The sequence below is a fragment of the Anomaloglossus baeobatrachus genome, chromosome 2 (assembly GCF_048569485.1).
Source record: "Anomaloglossus baeobatrachus isolate aAnoBae1 chromosome 2, aAnoBae1.hap1, whole genome shotgun sequence".
Lineage (NCBI taxonomy): Eukaryota > Metazoa > Chordata > Amphibia > Anura > Aromobatidae > Anomaloglossus > Anomaloglossus baeobatrachus.
The window spans coordinates 764738606-764761672 of record NC_134354.1 but is presented as its reverse complement, the minus strand read 5'-3'; the positions used below and the strand labels follow the sequence as shown (position 1 = coordinate 764761672).

General features: G+C 52.2%; 2 protein-coding genes across 3 annotated transcripts in view; one reads left to right on the top strand and one right to left on the bottom strand.

Moving 5' to 3' along the window:
- AAMDC (adipogenesis associated Mth938 domain containing) overlaps positions 1-15431 on the bottom strand; it is a 42343-nt gene extending 26912 nt beyond the window's left edge. Inside the window, exon 1 of one of the 2 annotated variants that reach the window (XM_075337510.1) lies at positions 15362-15431. The gene's annotated coding sequence lies outside the window, so the exon portion shown is untranslated. Of the gene's footprint in view, positions 1-2570; positions 2666-15361 lie in introns of those variants that run through there. The other variant, XM_075337511.1, reaches the window with a different exon arrangement.
- Positions 15432-15770: 339 nt separating this feature from the next.
- Positions 15771-23067, top strand: part of RSF1 (remodeling and spacing factor 1) — a 103590-nt gene continuing 96293 nt past the window's right edge. Inside the window, exons 1-2 of the mRNA XM_075337507.1 lie at positions 15771-16191; positions 22775-22866. Of these exons, the coding sequence (XP_075193622.1) occupies positions 15990-16191; positions 22775-22866 (294 nt within the window). The 5' untranslated portion in view covers positions 15771-15989. The remainder of the gene's footprint in view (positions 16192-22774; positions 22867-23067) is intronic.

Here is a 23067-nt window from a genome sequence, read left to right as displayed (position 1 = left end):
CAGGACAAGGTAGTGCTGCGCCCCATTCCGGAGTTTCTCCCTAAGGTCGTATCCTCGTTTCATCTTAATCAGGATATATCCTTGCCTTCTTTTTATCCTCATCCGGTTCACCGGTATGAGAAAGACTTACGTTTGCTAGATCTGGTGAGAGCACTCAGGATCTACATTTCCCGCACGGCGCCCATGCGCCGTTCCGATGCACTTTTTGTCCTTGTCGCCGGTCCGCGCAAGGGGTTGCAGGCTTCTAAAGCCACCTTGGCTCGATGGATCAAAGAACCAATTATAGAGGCCTACCGTTCTGCTGGGCTTCCGGTTCCTTCAGGGCTAAAAGCCCACTCAACCAGAGCCGTGGGTGCGTCCTGGGCATTACGGCACCAGGCTTCGGCTCAACAGGTGTGTCAGGCAGCTACCTGGTCGAGTCTGCACACTTTCACCAAGCATTATCAGGTGCATACCTATGCTTCGGCGGATGCCAGCTTAGGTAGAAGAGTCCTGCAGGCGGCAGTGACATCCCCGTAGGGGGGGGCTGTTTTGCAGCTCTAACATGAGGTATTTCTTTACCCACCCAGGGACAGCTTTTGGACGTCCCAATCGTCTGGGTCTCCCAATAGAGCGCTGAAGAAGAAGGGAATTTTGTTACTTACCGTAAATTCCTTTTCTTCTAGCTCTTATTGGGAGACCCAGCACCCGCCCTGTTGTCCTTCGGGATTGTTTTTGCTGTTTGCGGGTACACATGTTGTTCATGTTGAACGGTTTTTCAGTTCTCCGATGTTACTCGGAGTTAATTTGTTTAAACCAGTTGTTGGCTTCCTCCTTCTTGCTTTGGCACTAAAACTGGAGTACCCGTGATACCACGGGGGGGTATAGCCAGAGGAGGAGGGGCCTTGCACTTTTAATGTAGTGCTTTGTGTGGCCTCCAGAGGGCAGTAGCTATACCCCAATCGTCTGGGTCTCCCAATAAGAGCTAGAAGAAAAGGAATTTACGGTAAGTAACAAAATTCCCTTCTTTCTTACCATTGACTCAGCAGAAACTTTTACTGTCGCCCTTATTCATTCTCATCTGGACTATTGCAAATCTACCAAATCGGTCTAAGTCTTACTAAATTCTCCCTCTCCAATCCATCCTGAATGCAGCAGCCAGGATCATTGTCCTCTCCAACCACTACACCGATGCTTCAATGCTGTGCCATTCATTGCACTGGCTGCCCATCTGCTACAGAATACAATGTAAACGTCTGTCTCACCCACAAAGCTCTCCACAGTTCTGCACATCTCCCTCAAAACCTTACGTTTTGCTAAGGACCTAAACTGACATCCTGTATAATCTGAACTTCCCACTCTAAGACTTCTCTTGTGCTGCACCAATTTTCTGGGATGAACTACCCAAGATAATCTAATTAGTTCCTATTATCCAGAGTTTCAAGCATGCCCTAAAATAGTCTGTCCTAAAGGGTATTCTCATCCACAGGATATGCCTCAACTGTTCTTGGATCCCATCGCTGGGAACCTCTATATCAAGAAAGTGGTCACATTGCATATGGTCCAGAAGGAGGAGCTAATCATGCCTGCTTTGATCCCCTCCATTCGTTCAGGAGTTCTGAAAATTGCTGAATGAGTAAGTGCACCAACTTTTGGAACTCCCATTCAAATGGAACGAGAGCAGAGCGAGTACAGCCCTTATTTTCTGGGCTGAGCAACAGGGGGCTTTTCTTAAAGGGAACTGGTCACCACTTTTTCGGCCTATAAGCTGCAGCCACCACCAGTGGGCTCTTATATACAGCATTTTAACATACTGTATATAACAGCCCTGGTCGCTGTGTAGAACGTAAACATTTTATAATACTCACCTAACGGTTGCTGCGGTGCAGTTGGGTCATATGGGCGTCTCCGTTATCCGGTGTTGTCGCCTCCTCTTTCGGCCTTCTTTGTCCTCCTGCTAAAGACTGTGTGCATGATGCATCCTAAGTCATACACACTCGCCAGTCCCGCACAGGCGCACAACAATACTTTGATCTTCCCTGCTCAGGACAGATCAAATTGCGCCTGCGCAGGACCTCAATGCCGGCGAGTGTGGATGACGCAAGATGCGTCATGCACCGCGGCTACAGAAGAAGGAAGACAAAGATGGCTGAAAGAGGCGGCGCCGACACCGCACAACAGAGACGCCCATCTGACCCAACTCCACCGCAGCGCAACTGTTAGGTATTATAAAGTGTTTTTTTTATGTTTTACACAGCAGCCTGGGCTCTTATATACAGCATGTTAGAATGCGGCATAGAACAGCCCACTGGTGCTGGCCGCAGCTTATAGGCCGAAAAAGTGGTGACAGGTTCCCTTTAAGACCAATTTTGACGAAGCCTTAAAGTGAGGCAGGAGGTGGATTTCTGACTACTTTAGACAATGGTGTTAAGCTTAGTCAGTGATCACTGCAGTCCTTCAATACTTGACCATGAAAACAAAGCGGATAACATTGAAGGAAAAGAGCAGGTGAACAGCAGATCTTTAAAGGGAAAATTCAGCACAGCTCACTTTAAAGGAGGTGAGCAAGCAGCAATGATTATATGACATACCTGTTCTTCAGTGCCAGTCGTGTATATGTCACATGTGCCCTGCTATAAGGCAGGCAGGGAAGTTTGCAAACTTAGAACCAAGAAGCATCAACCATAAATAGTGCCCACTGGGCAGAGCGGCGAGGCTGGGGAGAGCGCCAGGTCTATTCACAGCTGGGGAGGAGACTGGGAACGCATCACTCCACCTGACCATTAGGGAGATCTGTAGAAAGTCTCCAGCATCTGCAATAATTTGTTTCATTTTTTTTTTTTTTTTTTTAATATCTGAGCTGACCAGTAGCATAACTACCAGGGTGGGGGAGGCAGAGGGTGCGCTTGCCCCGAGCCTGGCCCACCTAGAGCTACTGCCAATGTTATCTATGTGTGTGCGTATGTAACGGGGGCAGGGGGCGCCTCGGGGGTCGCGGTCTCTCGCCCAGGGGGTGGCAGGCTGACCCCCGGCCCGGCCGTCACTTGTAAGACAGGGGTGTTGTTTGTGGGGCACAGTGTAGGTGGCAGGGACGCTTCCATGTGGGCAATTTGCTTCTCGGTGACACCTTTTTCTCTCGGCTCACAGGCCTCTTCACCACTCCCAGTAAAGAGCCACAGACAGGCAGTGGATGAACCAAGAAACATTTTATTGAGCACAACTTTCACTCTTCTTTACACCCTTCAGCATCAAGTCACTTTGGTTTACAGGTTACACTTCTTGCTGACGGTTTCCTCTTTCCCCGGTAACTTTCCCTCGCCTGCAGGGGAGATACGTTAACCCCCTAGTAGCTATACTCTGAACCCTGTTTCACTGTAGGGCAGATCTAGCACAAACTACCGGCTCCGGATAAGTTCTCACCTCTCCACTTCTTTGCCGGGGAACTACTTCACTTGTTTTCTACAGGCGTTCCCATTTACCTTCACTTCCTTGTCAGGGCACTACCTTCGCCTGCAGGGGCCACTTGTTATCCCCCTGATAGCTGCACTGTAGTACACACTACCGGCTTTGGGACTAGTCTTGACTCTTCCACTTCTTCTGCCACTGCACCACTTCCACACTCTGCCCCGTCACCTCAGACTTCTTTCTCCAGTCACATCTCACTGCACACTGGACTCTGCATTCAGAACCCTTCCTTCCCCACCTAGGCTGCCCTCCCCTCCTTCACTACCAGGGGTCCGACTACCCCTTACACATCACCACGATAATCTTAATTACTCACCGGTAATGGGATTTTCAATAGCCCATGACAGCACCACATGAGAGAGATAGGTTCCGCCCACATCAGGACAGGAAACCCACTGATAAAAAGGCGGTACCTCTCCTCCACATCAGTAGGTTTTCAGAGCCAGAGAGGACCAACAAAACACAACAAACAGATTAATCATACCACCACCCAAGGAAAAACACCCATAACAAACACTCCCCGAAGGGTGCCCACAACCAGTGAAAAGGGGGGGAACTAAGGGTGCTGTCATGGGCTATTGAAAATCCCATTACCGGTGAGTAATTAAGATTTTTCCCTGCCGCCCATGACAGCACCACATGAGAGATTTATATAGACCATCCACCTTAGGGAGGGACCACCGCCTGCAAGACCCGTCTCCCAAAGGAAAGGTCAGTTGTGGAGGACAAGTCCAGCCTATAGTGCCGAAAGAAAGTCCCAGGAGATGACCAAGTAGCCGCCCGACAGATCTGGTCAATAGAGGCATCCGCCCTCTCTGCCCAAGACGTAGACACTGCTCTAGTGGAGTGCGCCCTTATGCCCGGAGGAGGAGTGGCGTCTTTAGCCGAGTACGCCAAACCGATGGCATCCCTGACCCATCTGGCCAAGGTAGCCTTAGAAGCCCCATGCCCCCTGGACTGCCCCTGAAAAGTGACAAACAGGACCTGAGACTTCCTCCATTCCCTAGTCCTATCTAGGTACGTGACTAAGGCCCTCCGGACATCCAACGTGTGTAACCTAGCCTCCTTCTCGTTCCGAGGGGGGTCACAGAGGGAAGGGAGCACGATCTCTTGGGACCGATGAAAAGGTGTAGAAACCTTGGGCAAGTAGAAGGGATCAGTCCGCAACACTACCCCATCATCCAGAATCTGGGTATAAGGGTGAACCACAGACAAGGCTTGGAGATCCCCCACCCGCCTGGCCGAGGTGAGTGCGACGAGGAGAAAAACCTTAAGGGACAGCAGTTTGAGAGGGACTTCCCCTAAGGGCTCAAACGGTGGCCCTGTGAGGGCATCCAACACTAAATTAAGGTCCCATGGGGGAACCCTGGGAGCCTGAACAGGCACAGACCTGGACTTAGATTTAACGAACCGGCAAATCCATTCATTCTGTGCCAGACTACAATGAAACAGAGCCCCTAAGGCCGATACCTGCACCTTGAGCGTACTGGTGGAGAGCCCCAATTCCAACCCCCTCTGGAGGAATTCTAGAATAGCCGAGATAGGAGGGGGGCCCTCCGCCCGAGCCCCCGACTGAAGGAGAAAGCGCTTCCAGACCCTACCGTATATGGCCGTGGTGACCACTTTCCTACTGCGAAGAAGAGTATCGATTAAGGAAGAGGAAAACCCCCGTCGAGCTAGCAGCCGCCGCTCAAACGCCAAGCCGTCAAATGGAGAGCCGGGTCGGGGGGGGGTGACGGACTGGGCCCTGGGACAGGAGATGAGGGGCGTCCGGGAGAACCCAAGGATCCACCAGAGACAGTGTCCGCAGCCAGTAAAACCATGCCCGTTTCGGCCAGAAGGGGGCGATGAGAATAACCTCCGCTCTGTCGGTCCGGATTTTCCGGAGAACCGAAGGCAACAGGATCAGGGGAGGAAACGCGTACAGGAGGCCGTGAGACCAAGACATCTGGAAGGCATCGAGGGCAACAGGATCGTCTCGGGGGTTGAGAGAGCAGAACCTGTCCACTTTCCGATTCGCCTTGGTAGCGAACAGGTCGAGAACAGGGGCACCCCATAGAAGCGTGAGCTTGCGAAAGACCCCCGGGTCCAAGGACCACTCCCCCTGACTGAGACAGTGCCGGCTGAGGAAGTCTGCCTCCTCGTTTTCCGCCCCCTTGATATGAAGAGCTGTCAATGAGGAGAGATGTTGTTCGGCTAGCTGGAAGATGCGCATAGTCAGAGCCAGAAGAGAAGGGGATCTGGTGCCTCCCTGATGGTTGACGTACGCCACAGTCACCCTGTTGTCTGAAAGGACCCGAACATGGCGACCTCTCAAGAAGGGGAGGAACCCCTCTAGTGCCTTGAGAACCGCCATGAGCTCCCTGTAGTTTGAGGACTGTCTGACCAACCGAGCGTCCCAGGGACCTTGAAGCACCTGTTGGCGCAGATGGGCGCCCCACCCCCAACGGCTGGCATCCGTGACTATAGTGTCCGTGACCGGGGAAAGCCAAGGAACCCCCGTCCGGAGGTGAGAGGGGTCCTGCCACCAACCCAGGGAGTGCAAGGAGTCTGCAGACAGGGTCAACTTCTCCAAACAGCCTCCAAACAGTCTCTGAAACCGAAGGACCTCCAACTGGAGGATTCTGGAATGCAGCTGGGCCCACCATACCCCTGGGATGCAAGAGGTAAGAGTCCCGACCAGCGACATAGCCTGCCGTAAGGACATGCCTGGGCAACTCCTTACGGAAGAGATTAAGGACAAGATCCTGGTGACCTTGTCCACCGGCAGGTGGCACAACTGACTCGTAGAGTCCAGGACGAGACCCAGGAAGACCTGACATTGGAGAGGCTGGAGTCTGGACTTCCGCAGATTCACCACCCACCCCAGGCCTTCCAGGATGGTGATGACCCTGGTCACATGAGCCGCACATAGAGACTCCGACTGACCCACTATCAGGAGGTCGTCCAGATACGGAACGATCAATATGTCCTGTTCCCTGACATGTGCCATGACCTCTGCGAGGACTTTGGTGAAGATCCGCGGGGCCATGGAAAGCCCGAATGGCAGCGCTGCGAATTGGAAGTGTCTCAGCCTCCCGGAGACGTGTAGTGCGAACCTGAGGAACCGCCGGTGAGCCGGAAAAATAGGGATGTGATAATAGGCGTCCTTCAAGTCGAGGACCGCCATAAAACACCCTGGATACAACAGTCTGACAGTTGACTTCATGGTCTCCATTTTGAAGGCTCGCTGCACCAGATGCAAATTCAAGCTCCTCAGGTTGAAGATGGTGCGGAAGGTGGAGTCCGGCTTCCGAACCAGAAACAGTGTGGAGTAAAAGCCGTCCCCTTCTTGACCTATGGGGACCTCCTGAACGACTTTCCTCAAGAGGAGAGTTAGCACTTCTACTTCCAAGGCCATCTGCCGCTCTGGGGACCGCAAGGAAGTTATTATGAGAGACCCCCGAGGGGGTGAACGGAAGTCCAATTTTAACCCTTCCGCCACAATCTGAAGGAGCCACTTGTTGGAGGAGATTGCCTGCCATGCATGGAGGAAGAGGGACAGCCGACCCCCTACCTGATGACAGGCGTCATTGAGAGGGCTTGGGCTTATTATCGGAGTGCTTGCCAAAGAGAAAGCCCGAGGTATTCTTTCTACGGTCCTTCCACTGATCTTGCGGTTTTTGAGACTTCTTTGCGAAAAACTGACGTCTCCGAAAGGGCCGGCTGCGAGAGAACGCCACCGGAAAAACTGGAAACCCCTGTTTCTTATCGGATGCCTTAGTGAGGAGGTCGTCCAGGCCAGAGCCAAAAAGATAGGCACCTTCACAAGGCATGCTGCATAGTCGCCCCTTGGATTGGACATCACCCTTCCAAGTTTTCAGCCAGAGGGCCCGACGCGCGGAATTGGAAAGCGCCGCCGACCTGGCAAATAGTCTTAAAGAATCAACCGAGGCATCAGCCATAAAGGCAGCAGCACCCTGTATTAAGGGCAAGGACGAGATAATATCTTTCCTAGGAGTGTCATTGCGCAACTGGTCTTCTAACTGCTGAAGCCACACCATTAAAGACCGGGCAACACAGGCGCTGGTCACGGCAGGGCGCAAGCCACCTGCCGTAGACTCCCATGTACCTCTCAGAAAACCATCAGCCTTCCTATCCAGCTGATCCTTAAGGGACCCCAAGTCCTCAAACGGCAAGGTAGTGGAACGAGACGCCTTGGCAATAGCGACATCAATTTTCGGGGTTCTATCCCAAGAGGTAGACGCTTCCTCATCCACAGGGTACTTCCTTTTAAGGGAAGAGCTAAGATTCAACCTTTTGTCCACTTTTTTCCACTGGTCAGCAATGAGACTTTGAACCTTCTGGGGAATGGGAAACCCCTTACGCTTCCTGGAATCCAAGCCCCCAAACATGACATCCTGGGTAGATTCGGGCCCCCTGGGGTCCACTATGCCCATGGTCGAACGTACTGCCTTCACCAAAGGTCCTACGTCTGCTGTAGGGAAACAAGGACGACCACCTTCATCGGAAGAGGAGCCAGAATCGGAGGGGGAGGATCCCGAGGAGCCCGACGACCGAGAGCCCTGAGCCGAACCCGCCGAGGTATCGGGAGTAGACAGCTTAGGATGACGGGATTTCTTGCGCCTCTTGCCCCCCTTAAGGGATTTAAGGGACTCCTGTACTTCTGCTCTGATAATGGAACGCAATTCAGATGAGAACCCCGGCCCCTCTTTGAGTAGGGTCTGTTGGATACAGCCTGCACACAGGGCCTTGGAGTAATCCGAAGACAGGGAGGATTGGCATATGGCACATTCCTTGTGACGCTGCTTGGAGGCACATTTTTTCGGTACCTAACAAGAGAGGGGACACGGAAACGGGGACTTAGAAACATGGAAGACCACGAAGTCCACTCACCCCCACGACTCCTGGCAATACCGGATCAGGAGGCGGATTCTTATCTCCCTTGGACCTCTTGGGACCCACCGACCGAACGCTGCCCGGACTGGATACAGCCTTCCGGGAACGATCCGCAGAGCCGCGTTCCGAGCCACGCTGTGGCGACTCCTCGCTGCTCCTTGCTGCGGGGTGAATCTCCTGCCATAATGGTAACAATGGAGGAGAAAAAAACTCACCAGTCCCAAGCGCCGGACATATTTGAAACAGAGATCCCTCGTTACAAGGGCGCCGCCATCTTGGATCCTAGTGCGCACACCAGTCACTTCCTGGTCGCATTGCGCACGTCACCATGGAATCGCGTCACTTCCGGCCGGAGCGTCCAGCTTCACTCCAGCGTGCTGCCCAGCAGGGACAAGCCTTCCAGCGGCCGCCGTGAGTGCGCACATCCCTGGAGCGACGCCGGGCCGAGCTCCAGCTCCAGGCCCGCGCCTCACCGCCGCAGAGGTCTGAGACCGAGGGGGGGTGCAGCCAGGCTCGAGCACCGGCTTCAGGTAAGTACCAGGCTTCCACACCGGGTCGGACCTGGGACAGCAATGGGTTGTCCATACCAGGACAGGAAACCAAACTGATGTGGAGGAGAGGTACCGCCTTTTTATCAGTGGGTTTCCTGTCCTGATGTGGGCGGAACCTATCTCTCATGTGGTGCTGTCATGGGCGGCAGGGAAAATAGTTAGTTAATTTCCCTGCACTGACACTATGTTTTGTAGATTGCAGAGCTTAGGCTATGTGCGCACGCTGCCTTTTTTTGACACTGCGTTTTTTTGCTGCAAAAAACACAACTGCGGCAAAAAGAGGCATAAAAAAAAAATGCATGCGTTTTAACCGCGTTTTTGTTCACTGTTTTTTTCAGGGACCAATGCCATTAAAGATTGGTGAAGAAAAAGGAAAAAAAAAAAAAAAAAAAAAAAAAAAGATCTGATGTAATTTCCTTCTTCAATCTGTTCCTCATTCTCCACTAGTGGACGCAGCTAAGCAGACAGCAGCTGCGGAACTACAAGGCTCAGCATCCTCCATCCAGGACTGTATGCTGGAGGGAGAGGCAGGGGGAGCAGAACTACAAGGCTCAGCATACTCCATCCAATAGTGTATGCAGGAGAGCAGACAGCAGCTGCAGAACTACAAGGCTCAGCATACTCCATCCAATAGTGTATGCAGGAGAGCAGACAGCAGCTGCAGAACTACAAGGCTCAGCATACTCCATCCAATAGTGTATGCAGGAGAGCAGACAGCAGCTGCAGAACTACAAGGCTCAGCATGCTCCATCCAGGACTGTATCCAGGTGTTTTTTGTGGCAAAAAAAAAAAAAGAAGGACGTGGGCATCGCCATATTGTTGTATCCTAGCCAGGTACAGCAGACAGGTACGGGCTGCCCCCAACTGCCTATTTGTACCCAGCTGGGAACCAAAAATATAGGGAAGCCCTTTTTTTTTTTTTTTTTAAATTATTTCATGAAATTGAATTTTTTTTTTTTTTTTTATATAGTATTGCGAGGACCCTCGGCGCCACTGCCAGGCCCCGTAAGGGCTATATACTAGAAATGTCTAAAGTTTCCTTCCATACACATGGCTACTCTGAGGACTCTCTCTCTGCTGGTTTGGACATGAAAATGTGCATCCACCAGATCCACAATAGCTATGTGACCTCTGGAATAAATTTTCACCATGGATGTCTGACTCCATTCCGTTACATGTTGGGACAACTGTTGAGGATGTCCCTTCTGACCAGCCTGGTTGAGTCTGCAGATACATCTGTAAGGAATGCTGTTGCCCCTTGAAATAAGAGTGATGACATGATCTTCCTAGGGGCACTTTAGCTCAGCTGACCCTTGATACAGGCAATCCATACTGCAAGGGACCTTGATGAGCAAGTAGCTGCAATAGCTGGTTGTAAAGCCCCAGGTGAATATACCCAGGCATTCCTGAGGAAGAGGCAGCTTTCTTGCCGAAGGAAGCTACAAGTCCTTACATCCTCCCGGGGCAAAAAAAAAAAAAAAAAAAAATTTTTCTTCTTCTTAGGGTACTTTCACACTTGCGTTGTTTTTTTTTGGCGCAATCCGCTGTCTTGGGAAACAGCGGAATCCGTTAACGGATTCCGTTGTTTCCCATAGACTTGCATTGATGACGGATTGTACCAAAAGTACCTGCGTTGCTTCCGTTGGCCGATGCTCCGTTGCTTCCGCCGAGCGGAAGCAACGCAGAATGTAACGTTAAATGCTGGCGTCAAAATGACGCCAACCAACGGATTCCGTTGGTTCCGTTAAAATTTATAATGGTTCCCTATGATAGCGGATTCCGTTGCTAAGTGCTTAACAACAGAATCCGCTGCTGGATTCCGCTAATCTCTACTGAGCATGCCCAGAATGAAAAAAAAAAATGAAAAAAGAAATAAAACAGAGCCGACGGATTCCGTTAGACGGACGCCTAATGGACGCCAAACGGATGCAACGGTCCGTTATTTCACAGGAATCAGCTAACGGATTCCTGTGAAATAACGGACCCGTTGCATCCGTTGACACCACAAAAATAACGGATGCGTCAAAACGACGCAGCAACGGACCCAGCGGATTCAACCCAACGCAAGTGTGAAACTAGCCTTAGAAGCCTGTTAATAGCGATGTCCAGCTTAGGCTGCTTTCACACATCCGACTTTTGCAATGCGGCACAATCCGGCACTTTGCAGGAAAACCGCAACCGTTTTTTTTTGCTGCCGGTTGCGTTTTTCCTGCATAGACTTTAATTAGTGCCGCATTGGCTCGCGTTCGGTCCGGTTTTTTGCCGCATGCGGCAGATTTAGCCGATGCGGCGGCCGGATGGAACGTTCCCTGGCACGTTTTTTGCTCCGGCAAAAAAAAACCGCATCGCGCCGCATCCGGCCAATGCGCCGCTTTTCCCAATGCATCCCTATGGATGCCGGATGCGGCGCGATGCGGCAAAAACCGCATCCGGCCGCCGCATGCGGTTTTTGCCACTGCGCATGCTCAGTAGCATGCCGCAAGCGGCAAAAACCGGACCGGCCGCATGTACAAAACTTATGCAAAGGATGCGGTGTTTTCACCGCATCCGTTGCATAGGCTTCACAGCCGGATTGAGCTGCACTGCTCAAACCGGATGTGTGAAAGCAGCCTTAGGGGCCTTGTCTCAAAGAACAGGCTGCTTCCTCAAAAGGTTTTTGTTTTTTTTTTTAAAAAAAAAAAAAACTGTTGCTGCTCCATTCTTTAGGAACGAGGGAGTATACATTATCAATGACCGGGAGGGCATTATGTTTACTGTGTTCTAGGCACTAACTTACGATAATGAAATTTTTTTCCTTCTTATTATGGCTGTCTCTTCAGGGATGCCCGTAGAGGACTGTTGTAGCTGTTCTGTTTTGTCACAAGTCAGCTTATGGGATCACCAGCGAGGTCCTCTTGAGTTAGGCCTCTTCAGACCTAATCAAGATCGAGCGCTCGGAGAGAAAAGACCAGCATCCATGTGAGCATGATCAATTTCTTCTGTTTATTTAAGGAAAGTACAGTTTATTTATACCATTTACAGATCAATGTGATATTGCAAAAGAAAGAGAAAAAAAAACTTCTAGCTGAACTTTACCAGTTGTTCATATGACCTTTAAGTTTTAGCAAAACAAAAATGAATACGTATCATAAAACGGACAAACTAGTGCCCCTCGGTCTGCCTCACATCTGCTGCCTCTTTAAACACACAGGCCCGGCGTCATGCTGAAAAACCTTCCAAGCAGGGGGGAGTGCTCTCGCGCGGGTGCAAACGATTACACACGTGGCAGCCGGCCAATCATAAGATGGCGCCGGACACGCCGCCGCTGCCTGCTGTACAGCCATGCCGTAACGCCCATATTACCTTGCGCCCCAGGGCTTACCAGGTAAGATGGCGCTGTTGCATCTTAAGCAGAGGGAGTCTCACAAGTGCACCATACGTGCCACGGCCGGCCATTCCCAAGATGGCGCCAACCTATACTCCACCACCTGCTGCCGCATGTAGAGCCACACCGGAGCGCCTATGTTAACACATGCCCAGAGGACTTACCGGGTAAGCTGGCGCTGCTACATCCTATAGTAGAAGGTGCTCTGCGCTCCATTACTGGTGAGGCAGCGGCATCGCTACCCACAGGTACAGCCCCCGTGGGCTACCGTGGTGCGTCCTCAGCCTCCCTGCAGCAGCATGACCCATGTCGCTGCCCCCTGTCCGGCTAGGGGTGAGATAGTAGCAGGGAGGCGCTGTTGCACACAGACACAAGCCCCGTGGGCCCGCTGTGGCAATCCCTCAGCACCTCTGCCAGCCGCAGCAGGACCCGTGTCGCTGCCAGAACCGACCGGCCAGGGCTGGGACAACTTGAAGAATTCAGTTCCTATGACCATCTTGAACCGCCGCTCCTGGAGGTTCCCCGTTCAAGGACAGGAAACCAACTGATGCGGGGAGAGGTGCCGCCCCTTTTTATTCTGGAGGTTTCCTGTCCTAGAAGGGCGGATCCTCTCTCGTGGTGCTGTCATGGGTGTTGGAAAAAAAAAAAACAAATAAAACTACACACTTCTGTGCAAACTCCCATCCGATCGCTACAGAACCAGGGGGTAATCAGCTGATGCGGTCACGTGACAGCATCAGCTGAGTTCAAGTCGTCCGGTAAGAAACCAGCCTCACCGCTGGACTTATACTTTCAGCTGATGACATCAGGTGACCGCATCACCTGATCACCGGCAGGTCCTGCAGCGATCAGACGTGTCCCGGGAGTCTGCAGACAGGTGAATATGACTTGTTTTCTACTGTCACTTTTGATTTCGCAGATGCTTCCACCTCCCGTCCGGACATGGGTAACACCATGAAGAGGCCCAGCATGGGGACAGAAGCAAGAATGGGCGACATACCTGGGCGAGCCTAGGATGGAGGAACGAACACACATATTATTCCATTATAGGAATAGGAGACATTACGACATAATGAAGGGGGAGCAAAACATGACTTTATAGATTTTGGAAAGCTGCAGGATGCAGGAGCCCCAAACATCTGATCAACATGCAGAACCCTTCAGCCTTTAATTTTGCCACTGGTGTGGTCCTCAGCGCGTGGGGACTACAATGGAGGCCATTGTATAAATTGGGGGTTACGGTGAATACCGTTAAACTGTGGTGGCCATTATACTGTGTGTAGAGGAGCTGTACATATGGGGGTGGGTTAAATAAGGGGGCACTTAAGAACCATTATTATTATAGGGGCAGTCAGAATATGGTGACCATCAAAAGGTGCATATGGGGCCATTACTACTTTCTAAGAGTAAAACGTGCACACTCGTCTAGAGCACTTGCACAGGCCATTAAAGGGAACCTGTAACCACTTTTTTTGCAATATAAGCTGCGGCCACCACCACCGGGCTCTTATATACAACATTCTAACATGCTGTACATAAGAGCCCAGGCTGCTGTGTAGGACAAACACTTTATAATACTCACTTAACGGTCGCTCGGTTGGGCGTCTCCGTCGCCGCCTCTTTCGGCCATCTTCGTCCTCCTTCTGTAGCCGCGGTGCATGACGGGTCCGACGTCACACACTCGCCGGCATTCAGGGCCTGAGCAGGGCAGATCAAAGTATTGTAGTGCGCCTGCGCAGGACCGGCGAGTGTGTATGACGTAGCCGCATCATGCACCCAGGCTTCAGAAAGGACAAAGATGGCCAAAAGAGGAGGCGCCGGCACCAGACAATGGAGATGCCCATATGGCCAACCGAGTGACCGTTAAGTATTATAAAGTGATTTTTATGTTCTCACAGCGGCCTGGGCTCTTATATACAGCATGTTAGAATACTGTATATAAGAGCCCGGTGGTGGTGGCCGCAGCTTATAGGCCAAAAAAGTGGTGACAGGTTCCCTTTAATATTTTCTAGGGGCAATTTTTCCATCTACATGGCACATAGGAGGCATTTTACTTTATAAAGGGGCACAGTGGGAACACATGTGGGGCAATAAGACCCATGTTATTGCGCTATACAGCAGGGACACACACAGTAGCAGCTCAGTACTGGGGAATCAGCAGGATTAGGAGTTTGTGTAGGTCAGGAACAGGTGGGGACAGAGCCAGAAATGTGAGCAGTCACATGGGTCTTTGCTGTAATCTCTGCAGAAACATTGTGGCCGGAGAATAGTGATGTGTCGGTCGCGAACGATCCGACACAAAGATCCGGATCACCAGTGTGAGCCACTGAAATCACTAAACGGCTCTTTTCGCCGTCAAAAGTCCGCCCATCTGCGGTTAAACTCCGCCTACTCAGCAATCTAATTGGCCACTTGTAAGTGGGCGGGGTTTAGCCGCGGGTGGGCAGGGCTTTGGCAGCATTACTATAATCTTAAATATGTGTTCACCTGGGGTGAACACATTTAATAAGGAGCCGAGAACGAGCTGAAAGATCCGGCTCTTTTTGGTGAACGGAGCCATAGGAAGCGGATCACCAAGAAGAGCCGGACTGGCCATCACTACCGGAGAAGTTGTCGTGTCGGTCTGGGCCAGATGGGGGTAAAAAAAAAAAAAACAAAACCACACACACACACACACACACACACACACACACATACACGACTGTCAGAGAGACCGTCAACAGTAAGTCCCCACTTATAACTGTACTGTAATCTCTTACATGCTCTGCAGGACTGGTATACAGCACTATAATGTCACTGTATGGCGGTAATATCAGTGTCAGCCTTTGTATAGTGATTTTATATCAGTAACAGCGCAGGCCTCCGCTGAGGTTTCCCTGTACTCACTCAGGCTACCACACCATAGTTACTTGGGGCCCACTCAGATGTTGCGCCCCCTGAGCTGCCCCTCTGGAGCTGACCTTTGACTTTTACCCTCCCGCAGGGAGCTGCGCACCAATAACGGCTTCAATACTCCACAGCAGAACAAGAAACTTTATGTGGCGAAGCAAAACCAGCAGCACAGAGCATTGGCAGCACTGGCAGCCATAGCCACACAACTCACCTCCTCGCCACACACCGCGCAACTGTGTCACTGCCTCCGCAGACACTCGCATTTATACCCCGGCCAGCGTCTTCCTATTGGTTGGCAGACTCAGCCCCGCCCCCGGCCGTACCAGCTTGGAGGCGGGAGGGACGCGCGCTTCAAATGTGACACAGGAGACGGTTCCTCTCCTCCTCAGTGCGGGGAGCTGAGCGCTCCGGAGCGCGGCCATAGCTCCGCTCTGTCAGGCCTCAGATTCACGTGCGGATAACGGTCCAATCGTTCTAATGAACGTACACAGTCGGTTTTATTGACATTGTGTAAGAAGCAATAAAGTTGATTTCGGGGAAAAAAAAAAAAAGAAAACCGCGAGTCCCTTTGTTGTAGTGAGCGCTCTCTTCAGCTGGGGGAGTGGCCATAGAGAGGAAGGGGACGGGAGTAGAGGGTCCCGCGGCGCGGTGTATTGTGGGATATGGGCTCCGGTCTGGAGGAGGAGCAGTGATACAGCCGGGGGCCTCCATCTTTTTGTGGCTGTTCCTCCGGCCGCCGGTCTCCGCTGCTCCCCAGGAGGCTGAGCGCTCTGTAGTATCGCGGGGAGGGCTGCTGCCCTCCGCTCCCGCCCTCTTCCTCCGCCCCTCCATACTCCAAGATGGCGGAGGCTGGTGCGGAGGAGGCTCCGGCGGCGCCAGAGGACCTCGCTCCCGCTCCGGCCGCCAGCAGCGGCTCTGCAGCGAGGTCATGGCCGGATTTCGCCGTCGTGTGCTCGTTCCTGGAGCGGTACGGGGCTGCGCTGGATCTGCCCGAGATCACGTTCCCGGAGCTGGAAGAATCGCTGGAGATGAGCGGAGCAGGTGAGGGAGGAGCGGGGCCGGAGGAGGGGGCGGGGGGCAGAGTGTGCAGACATGGCCGGAGATGTCCGTGCTGCTGAGCCGATCTGCTCCGTGCGGCCGCCATCATGGTCACATGGTCCGTGTGCATCCCCAGAGCGACAAGCATGGTGGAGACCAGAGGCCGATACTGAGAGTCCAGATAATGGTGCCCCAAACCAACCACTAACAGAGAGCCCACTACTGACCGAGAGCCCACCACTAACAGAGAGCCCACCACCTGAAGCCCACTACTGACCGAGAGCCCCTCTCTAACCGAGAGCCCACTACTGATCGAGCTAACTACTGACCGAGAGCCCACCACCTGAAGCCCACTACTGACCGAGAGCCCCTCACTAACCGAGAGCCCACTACTGATCGAGCTAACTACTGACCGAGAGCCCACCACCTGAAGCCCACTACTGACCGAGAGCCCAGATAATGGAGCCAACTACTGACCGAGAGCCCACCACTAACAGAGAGTCCAGGACCTGGAGCCAACTGCTGATCGAGCCTACTACTGACCGAAATCCCAGATAATGGAGCCAACTACTGACCGAGAGCCCACCACTAACAGAGAATCCAGGACCTGGAGCCCACTACTGATCGAGCCAACTACTGACCGATAGCCCAGATAATGGAGCCAACTACTGACCGAGAGCCCAGAAAATGGAGCCAACTACTAACCGAGAGCCCCTCACTAACCGAGAGCCCACCACCTGAAGCCCACTACTGATCGAGCTAACTACTGACCGAGAGCCCACCACCTGAAGCCCACTACTGATCGAGCCAACTACTGACCGAGAGCCCACCACTAACCGAGTGCCCCTCACTAACCGAGAGTCCAGGACCTGGAGCCCACTACTGATCGAGCCAACTACTGACTGAGAGCCCAGATAATGGAGCCAACTACTGACCGAGAGCCCCTCACTAACCGAGTGCCCCTCACTAACCGAGAGTCCAGGACCTGGAGCCCACTACTGATCGAGCCAACTACTGACTGAGAGCCCAGATAATGGAGCCAACTACTGACCGAGAGCCCCTCACTAACCGAGTGCCCCTCACTAACCGAGAGTCCAGGACCTGGAGCCAACTGCTGATCGAGAGACCCTCACTGACTGAGAGCCCAGATAATGGTTCCCCAAGAGCCCATCACTAACGCTCAGGGCATGAAACCCAATACTGACCGAGAGCCCAAGACCTGGAGCACACTGCTGACTGAGAGCCTAGATAATGGAGCCAACTACTGACAGAGAGCCCCTCACTGACTGAGAGCCCACCACTAACAGAGTGCAGGACCTGGAGCCAGCTACTGATCGAGAGTCCAGGACCTGGAGCCCAAATAATGGAGCCAACTACTGACCTAGAGCCCACCACTAACAGAGAGCCCGGGACCTGCAGGCCATCACTGACCTGAGAGCCCGGGACCTGCAGGCCATCACTGACCTGAGAGCCCGGGACCTGCAGGCCATCACTGACCTGAGAGCCCGGGACCTGCAGGCCATCACTGACCTGAGAGCCCGGGACCTGCAGGCCATCACTGACCTGAGAGCCCAGGACCTGCAGGCCATCACTGACCTGAGAGCCCAGGACCTGCAGGCCATCACTGACCTGAGAGCCCAGGACCTGCAGGCCATCACTGACCTGAGAGCCCGGGACCTGCAGGCCATCACTGACCTGAGAGCCCGGGACCTGCAGGCCATCACTGACCTGAGAGCCCGGGACCTGCAGGCCATCACTGACCTGAGAGCCCGGGACCTGCAGGCCATCACTGACCTGAGAGCCCGGGACCTGCAGGCCATCACTGACCTGAGAGCCCGGGACCTGCAGGCCATCACTGACCTGAGAGCCCGGGACCTGCAGGCCATCACTGACCTGAGAGCCCGGGACCTGCAGGCCATCACTGACCTGAGAGCCCGGGACCTGCAGGCCATCACTGACCTGAGAGCCCGGGACCTGCAGGCCATCACTGACCTGAGAGCCCGGGACCTGCAGGCCATCACTGACCTGAGAGCCCGGGACCTGCAGGCCATCACTGACCTGAGAGCCCGGGACCTGCAGGCCATCACTGACCTGAGAGCCCGGGACCTGCAGGCCATCACTGACCTGAGAGCCCGGGACCTGCAGGCCATCACTGACCTGAGAGCCCGGGACCTGCAGGCCATCACTGACCTGAGAGCCCGGGACCTGCAGGCCATCACTGACCTGAGAGCCCGGGACCTGCAGGCCATCACTGACCTGAGAGCCCGGGACCTGCAGGCCATCACTGACCTGAGAGCCCGGGACCTGCAGGCCATCACTGACCTGAGAGCCCGGGACCTGCAGGCCATCACTGACCTGAGAGCCCGGGACCTGCAGGCCATCACTGACCTGAGAGCCCGGGACCTGCAGGCCATCACTGACCTGAGAGCCCGGGACCTGCAGGCCATCACTGACCTGAGAGCCCGGGACCTGCAGGCCATCACTGACCCGAGAGCCCAGGACCTGCAGGCCGTCACTGACCCGAGAGCCCAGGACCTGCAGGCCGTCACTGACCAGAGAGCCCAGAACCCACAGCTCACCATTAACCAAGCCTGAGGATTGTAACTGGTTGTAATCAGGGGCCTTGTTGCCTTCCTCCTTCATGTAGCTAGTTTGAGGCCTAAAGCCAGTCACCTGATGCCTACAACGTTTCCCACCATCCGCTCCTCCATCACCTGCAGTGCAGTCCTCTGCCCCAGACTCTCGGTAGTGGCTCTATGTCTCTGCCATTCATGTCCATAAAATATTTATATCTGTTCCTCGGTGTGATCTGGAGTCTTTCAGCTGGTCCAGAAGTTCTCCAGCATTTAGGGGCATGTTCCTCCTGTTTCATTCTGCCACTTTCAGTTAGGAGAGAAGGATTCCTTCCAGCTGGTGATGATGATGATTGGTCACTCTGGATTCACTTTGGCAATATTTTGTCAATTCTAGAGGTTCAGAATAAAACTGTCTGTGTTCCTCCCCTGTGGGACAGTATAGGAAGGTGTCTGAGCATTATGGGATTTGTGCTGATCCTAATGGATCCAGTTGATCTTGTATATCTGTTTTGTATGATCGTATTGCTTCTATAAGCTACATTTGGATTGGTAGAGATCTGGGTCTTTAGGAATATTGGGGCTCTAGAGCCTCATTTTCAGTCCAACAATGTTTCATAAGGTATTTGATTATTTGGATATTTCATGTAAGTTTTTGCATGGTTTGATATTTTATATCTGCCAATGATTTTGCTGTGGAGTCCCCTCCTCGTGGGTGCTGGGCTGTGGAGCTTCTCCCCACCCTTGTGAGTGCTGGGTGACGGAGGCCCCTCTGCTCGTGGGTGCGCTGCGGAGCCTCCCCCACTCTTGTGGGTGCTGGGTGACGGAGGCCCCTTTGCTCGTGGGTGCGCTGCGGAGCTTCCCCCACCCTTGTGGGTGCTGGGTGACGGAGGCCCCTTTGCTCGTGGGTGCGCTGCGGAGCTTCCCCCACCCTTGTGGGTGCTGGGTGACGGAGGCCCCTCTGCTCGTGGGTGTGCTGCGGAGCCTCCCCCCACCCTTGTGGGTGCTGGGTGACTGAGGCCCCTCTGCTCGTGGGTGCGCTGCGGAGCCTCCCCCCACCCTTGTGGGTGCAGGATGGCAGAGGCCCCCTTCCTCTTGGGTGCTGGGCTGTGGAGCCTCCCTCCCACCCTTGTGGGTGCAGGGCGGCGGAGGCCCCCCTACCCTTGTGGGTGCTGGGCTGCGGAGCCTCCCCCCTACCCTTGTGGGTGCTGGGCGGCAGAGGCCCCCCTGCTCTTGGGTGCGCTGCACAGACTCTTCCCTAGAGTTGCACTTAATGCTGTTTTCCAGTATTAAGTTCATCAACTTGCTTAATTCTGTCAATAAATGGTGACATTATGCAGAGGCTGACAGTACCCCAGTACTTCTCACTGCTGAGTGTTTGTTACAATTGCATCCAACCTAGCTACATGCTCTGTAATGTGTGTACATGCGCCGTACAATCCTCTCCCTGGTCCTGGTGGTTTGCTGCAGTGTATCAGTCCGGGCTCCTGGTTGTGGTGTTCTAGGTGCTGTCAGCAATCCGAGCAGTGAGAAGTGTTGGGTCAGAGCAGATCATGGTATTAGCCTCTGGTTGTATTTTCTGGACTCGCAGGCAATGTGCGCACTGAGCGCTTCTTTGCTGCATTTTTCGGGTGCGTTTTTGGGCTCAAAACAGCATGACTTTGCTTCCCCAGCAAAGTCTATGACTTTTCATTTTTGTTATCCGCACACAACTTTTTTTTTTTTTAGCTGCATTTTTGAGCTGAGAAAAAAATAAAAAAAAATGGACACGTCAATTCTTTACTGCGTTTTTCACCCATGCAATACATTGGAAAAACGGAGTGATCAAAAATGCAGCAAAATGCACCGAAACGCGGTAAAAACACAAGTATTTTTTACCGGTGCGTTTTTGCCGCGGGTGCGTTTTTGATTGTTTTTTTGCGGCCACAAACGCAGCGTCAACAAAACGCTGTGTGCGCACATGCCATAGATGTCTATAAAAGCTTCAGGGATTGAAAACCTGAAAAATACAAGTGTGGCAAATCTGATTGGCAGCCGCCTCTGTTGGCTGAAAAAAGAGAGTGGCCATTACCAGGTCCATGTGGCAAATAGCATGGATGATAAAATGCCCGGTCTGGCGGAGGCCCAGCGGCTGCCAGTCCCGGGTGATTGTGGCCCTCACATGGATTCCTATAATACTGGTAATTCGGAGCCTAAAACTTGCTCTTGGAGTGGGTACGTGATGCAGCGGTCCAAGGTGTTACACACAAAACGGCGTCATCTGTGCTGAATGCTGAGTGATCACTGATGGCTGCCATCCATAAATACTCCATACAGGGGAGTCCTTAGTTTGTGCTGAGGGGTATACAATGAGGTTCTGCAGCAGCTCAGGTCTGTACATTAGTGGCCAACTGGTTTGAGACTGAAACAATTTTTTGTTTGTCACACATTTTGCTGCTTCAGTGTTTTTCGATCTTTACACTTTTATTGACAAATACATGAAGTTTATGTAAACACTGAATATTTCCAGCGCTGGCCCTGATTTCTCCAGACTTCTGCCCTTCACCCTGATAGCTGGATATTGGCTTTTAAGCCAGGTCCTGACTTATGACCCCCTCTTGTCTCATCAGTGCTCGGAGTTTATCACACTTTCTGTGCCTTTTGTTGCTTTTTGAGGACTTACCGCAGGTTCTCAATGGGGTTGAGATCTGGGGAGTCTCTTGACCATAGACCTAAATTGTCAATGATGGACTGAGCCACTTAGTTATCACTTTTGCTTTTTGGAATAAAACGTCGTTCATCATTAATGAAGTGAACCCACTCCTCTGGATGATGGGGACACGACGCTGAGGACGCTCTACAGGACTCAAGGCAACCCTCACCTTTTCTTCTCTGGACAATCTTTCTTCCAGATGCCCATTCAGACTTTTTGGGACTTTACCAGAGAAATAACTTTACTCCCAACCTCTGCAGTCCAATCCCTGCATGGTCAGTCTCTTATGGGGGCTTTTTTGAGGAAAGTGTTGCCCTTTTATTTTTTATTTATTTATTTTTTTTTAACACCAGGCCTGCCTCTGAAAGTCGTCGCTTCACTGTGCAAGCACTAACACCTGCCTGCTGCCATTCCTGAGCAAGCTCTGCACTGGTGTTATGTTAAACTCATCCTATAGCTTAATCTTTAGGAGATGGTCCTGGCACTTGCTGGATTTTCTTGAGCGCCCTGAAGCCTTCTTAACAGCAATTAAACCGGTTTTGAAGTGCTTGATGATCCAATAAATGGTCAATTTAGGGGCAATCTTACAAGTAGCAATGTCCTTGCCTGTAAAGCCCTTTTGATGCAAAGCAATGATGACTGAGTTTTCTTATATTTAAAAGAAAGAGGAAAAGAATAGCCCCAATTCATTAAGACTGGCAGTGTCATGCCATTTTTTAAGAAGGGATGGGATGAAGTGCAAGTAAGATTTTTTGTTTGTCACACCCTTGCCCCAAACCAGCTCAGCACATTTTGTCAGAGCTGGATGAAAACACCAAAATTCACAATTTCTTTTATTCTTGTACCTTCTGTTGCACCAAATATTTGTAACTTTTTTTTTTTTTAAAGCTTTTTAATGCAAATTGCCACTAAAATCTGAAGCGGTAAACTAAATTTGTCCGTCTCAAAACTTTTGGCCACGACTTTATTCAGAGGTTCTTCAGTCTGAGGGTTCAGAGCCACTTTGGCCGTGACACCGGTTGGGTGGGAAAAGATTGCTTAGTGCCGCTGCTTTATTGCCCGAAGTTACCTCGACAAAAGTTGTAAAAAGTTGGACCCAGTTGGATTTTTTATGACTTTCTTTACCCACATCCACCTTTTTATTATGCTGTGATATAGCAGCACAGAGCGATCTTTGGCCACGTGACCTGTGTGCAGCCAAAGTGGCCTTGTAGCCGCAGCCTCATCTGTACATGCACCTCACTATGAAGTCTTTCGTCTTGTCTTGTATTATATTACAAGTTAATATTGATTTATTTTCCTTGATGTTCTCTATCTGCAGTGTCCCGGGTGCTGGTTGAGCTCCACTTGAAGCTCATGAGGAAAATCGGGAAGTCCGTCACATTTGACAGATGGGAGAAATACCTGGTCAAGGTAGGAGACCTCCTAATAATGGCCCCCTCCGTTCTCTCCAGTCACGGCGGAGTGTGGGGACGTCCCCAGCCCCTGAAAGCAGGGGCCCGTAGATTGTCTCTGTAAGGCTACTTTCACACATCAGTTTTTTTCCATCAGGTACAATCCGGAAAAAAACTGGTTAAACGGATCCGGTACCGCATCCGTTTTATCCCCATAGAT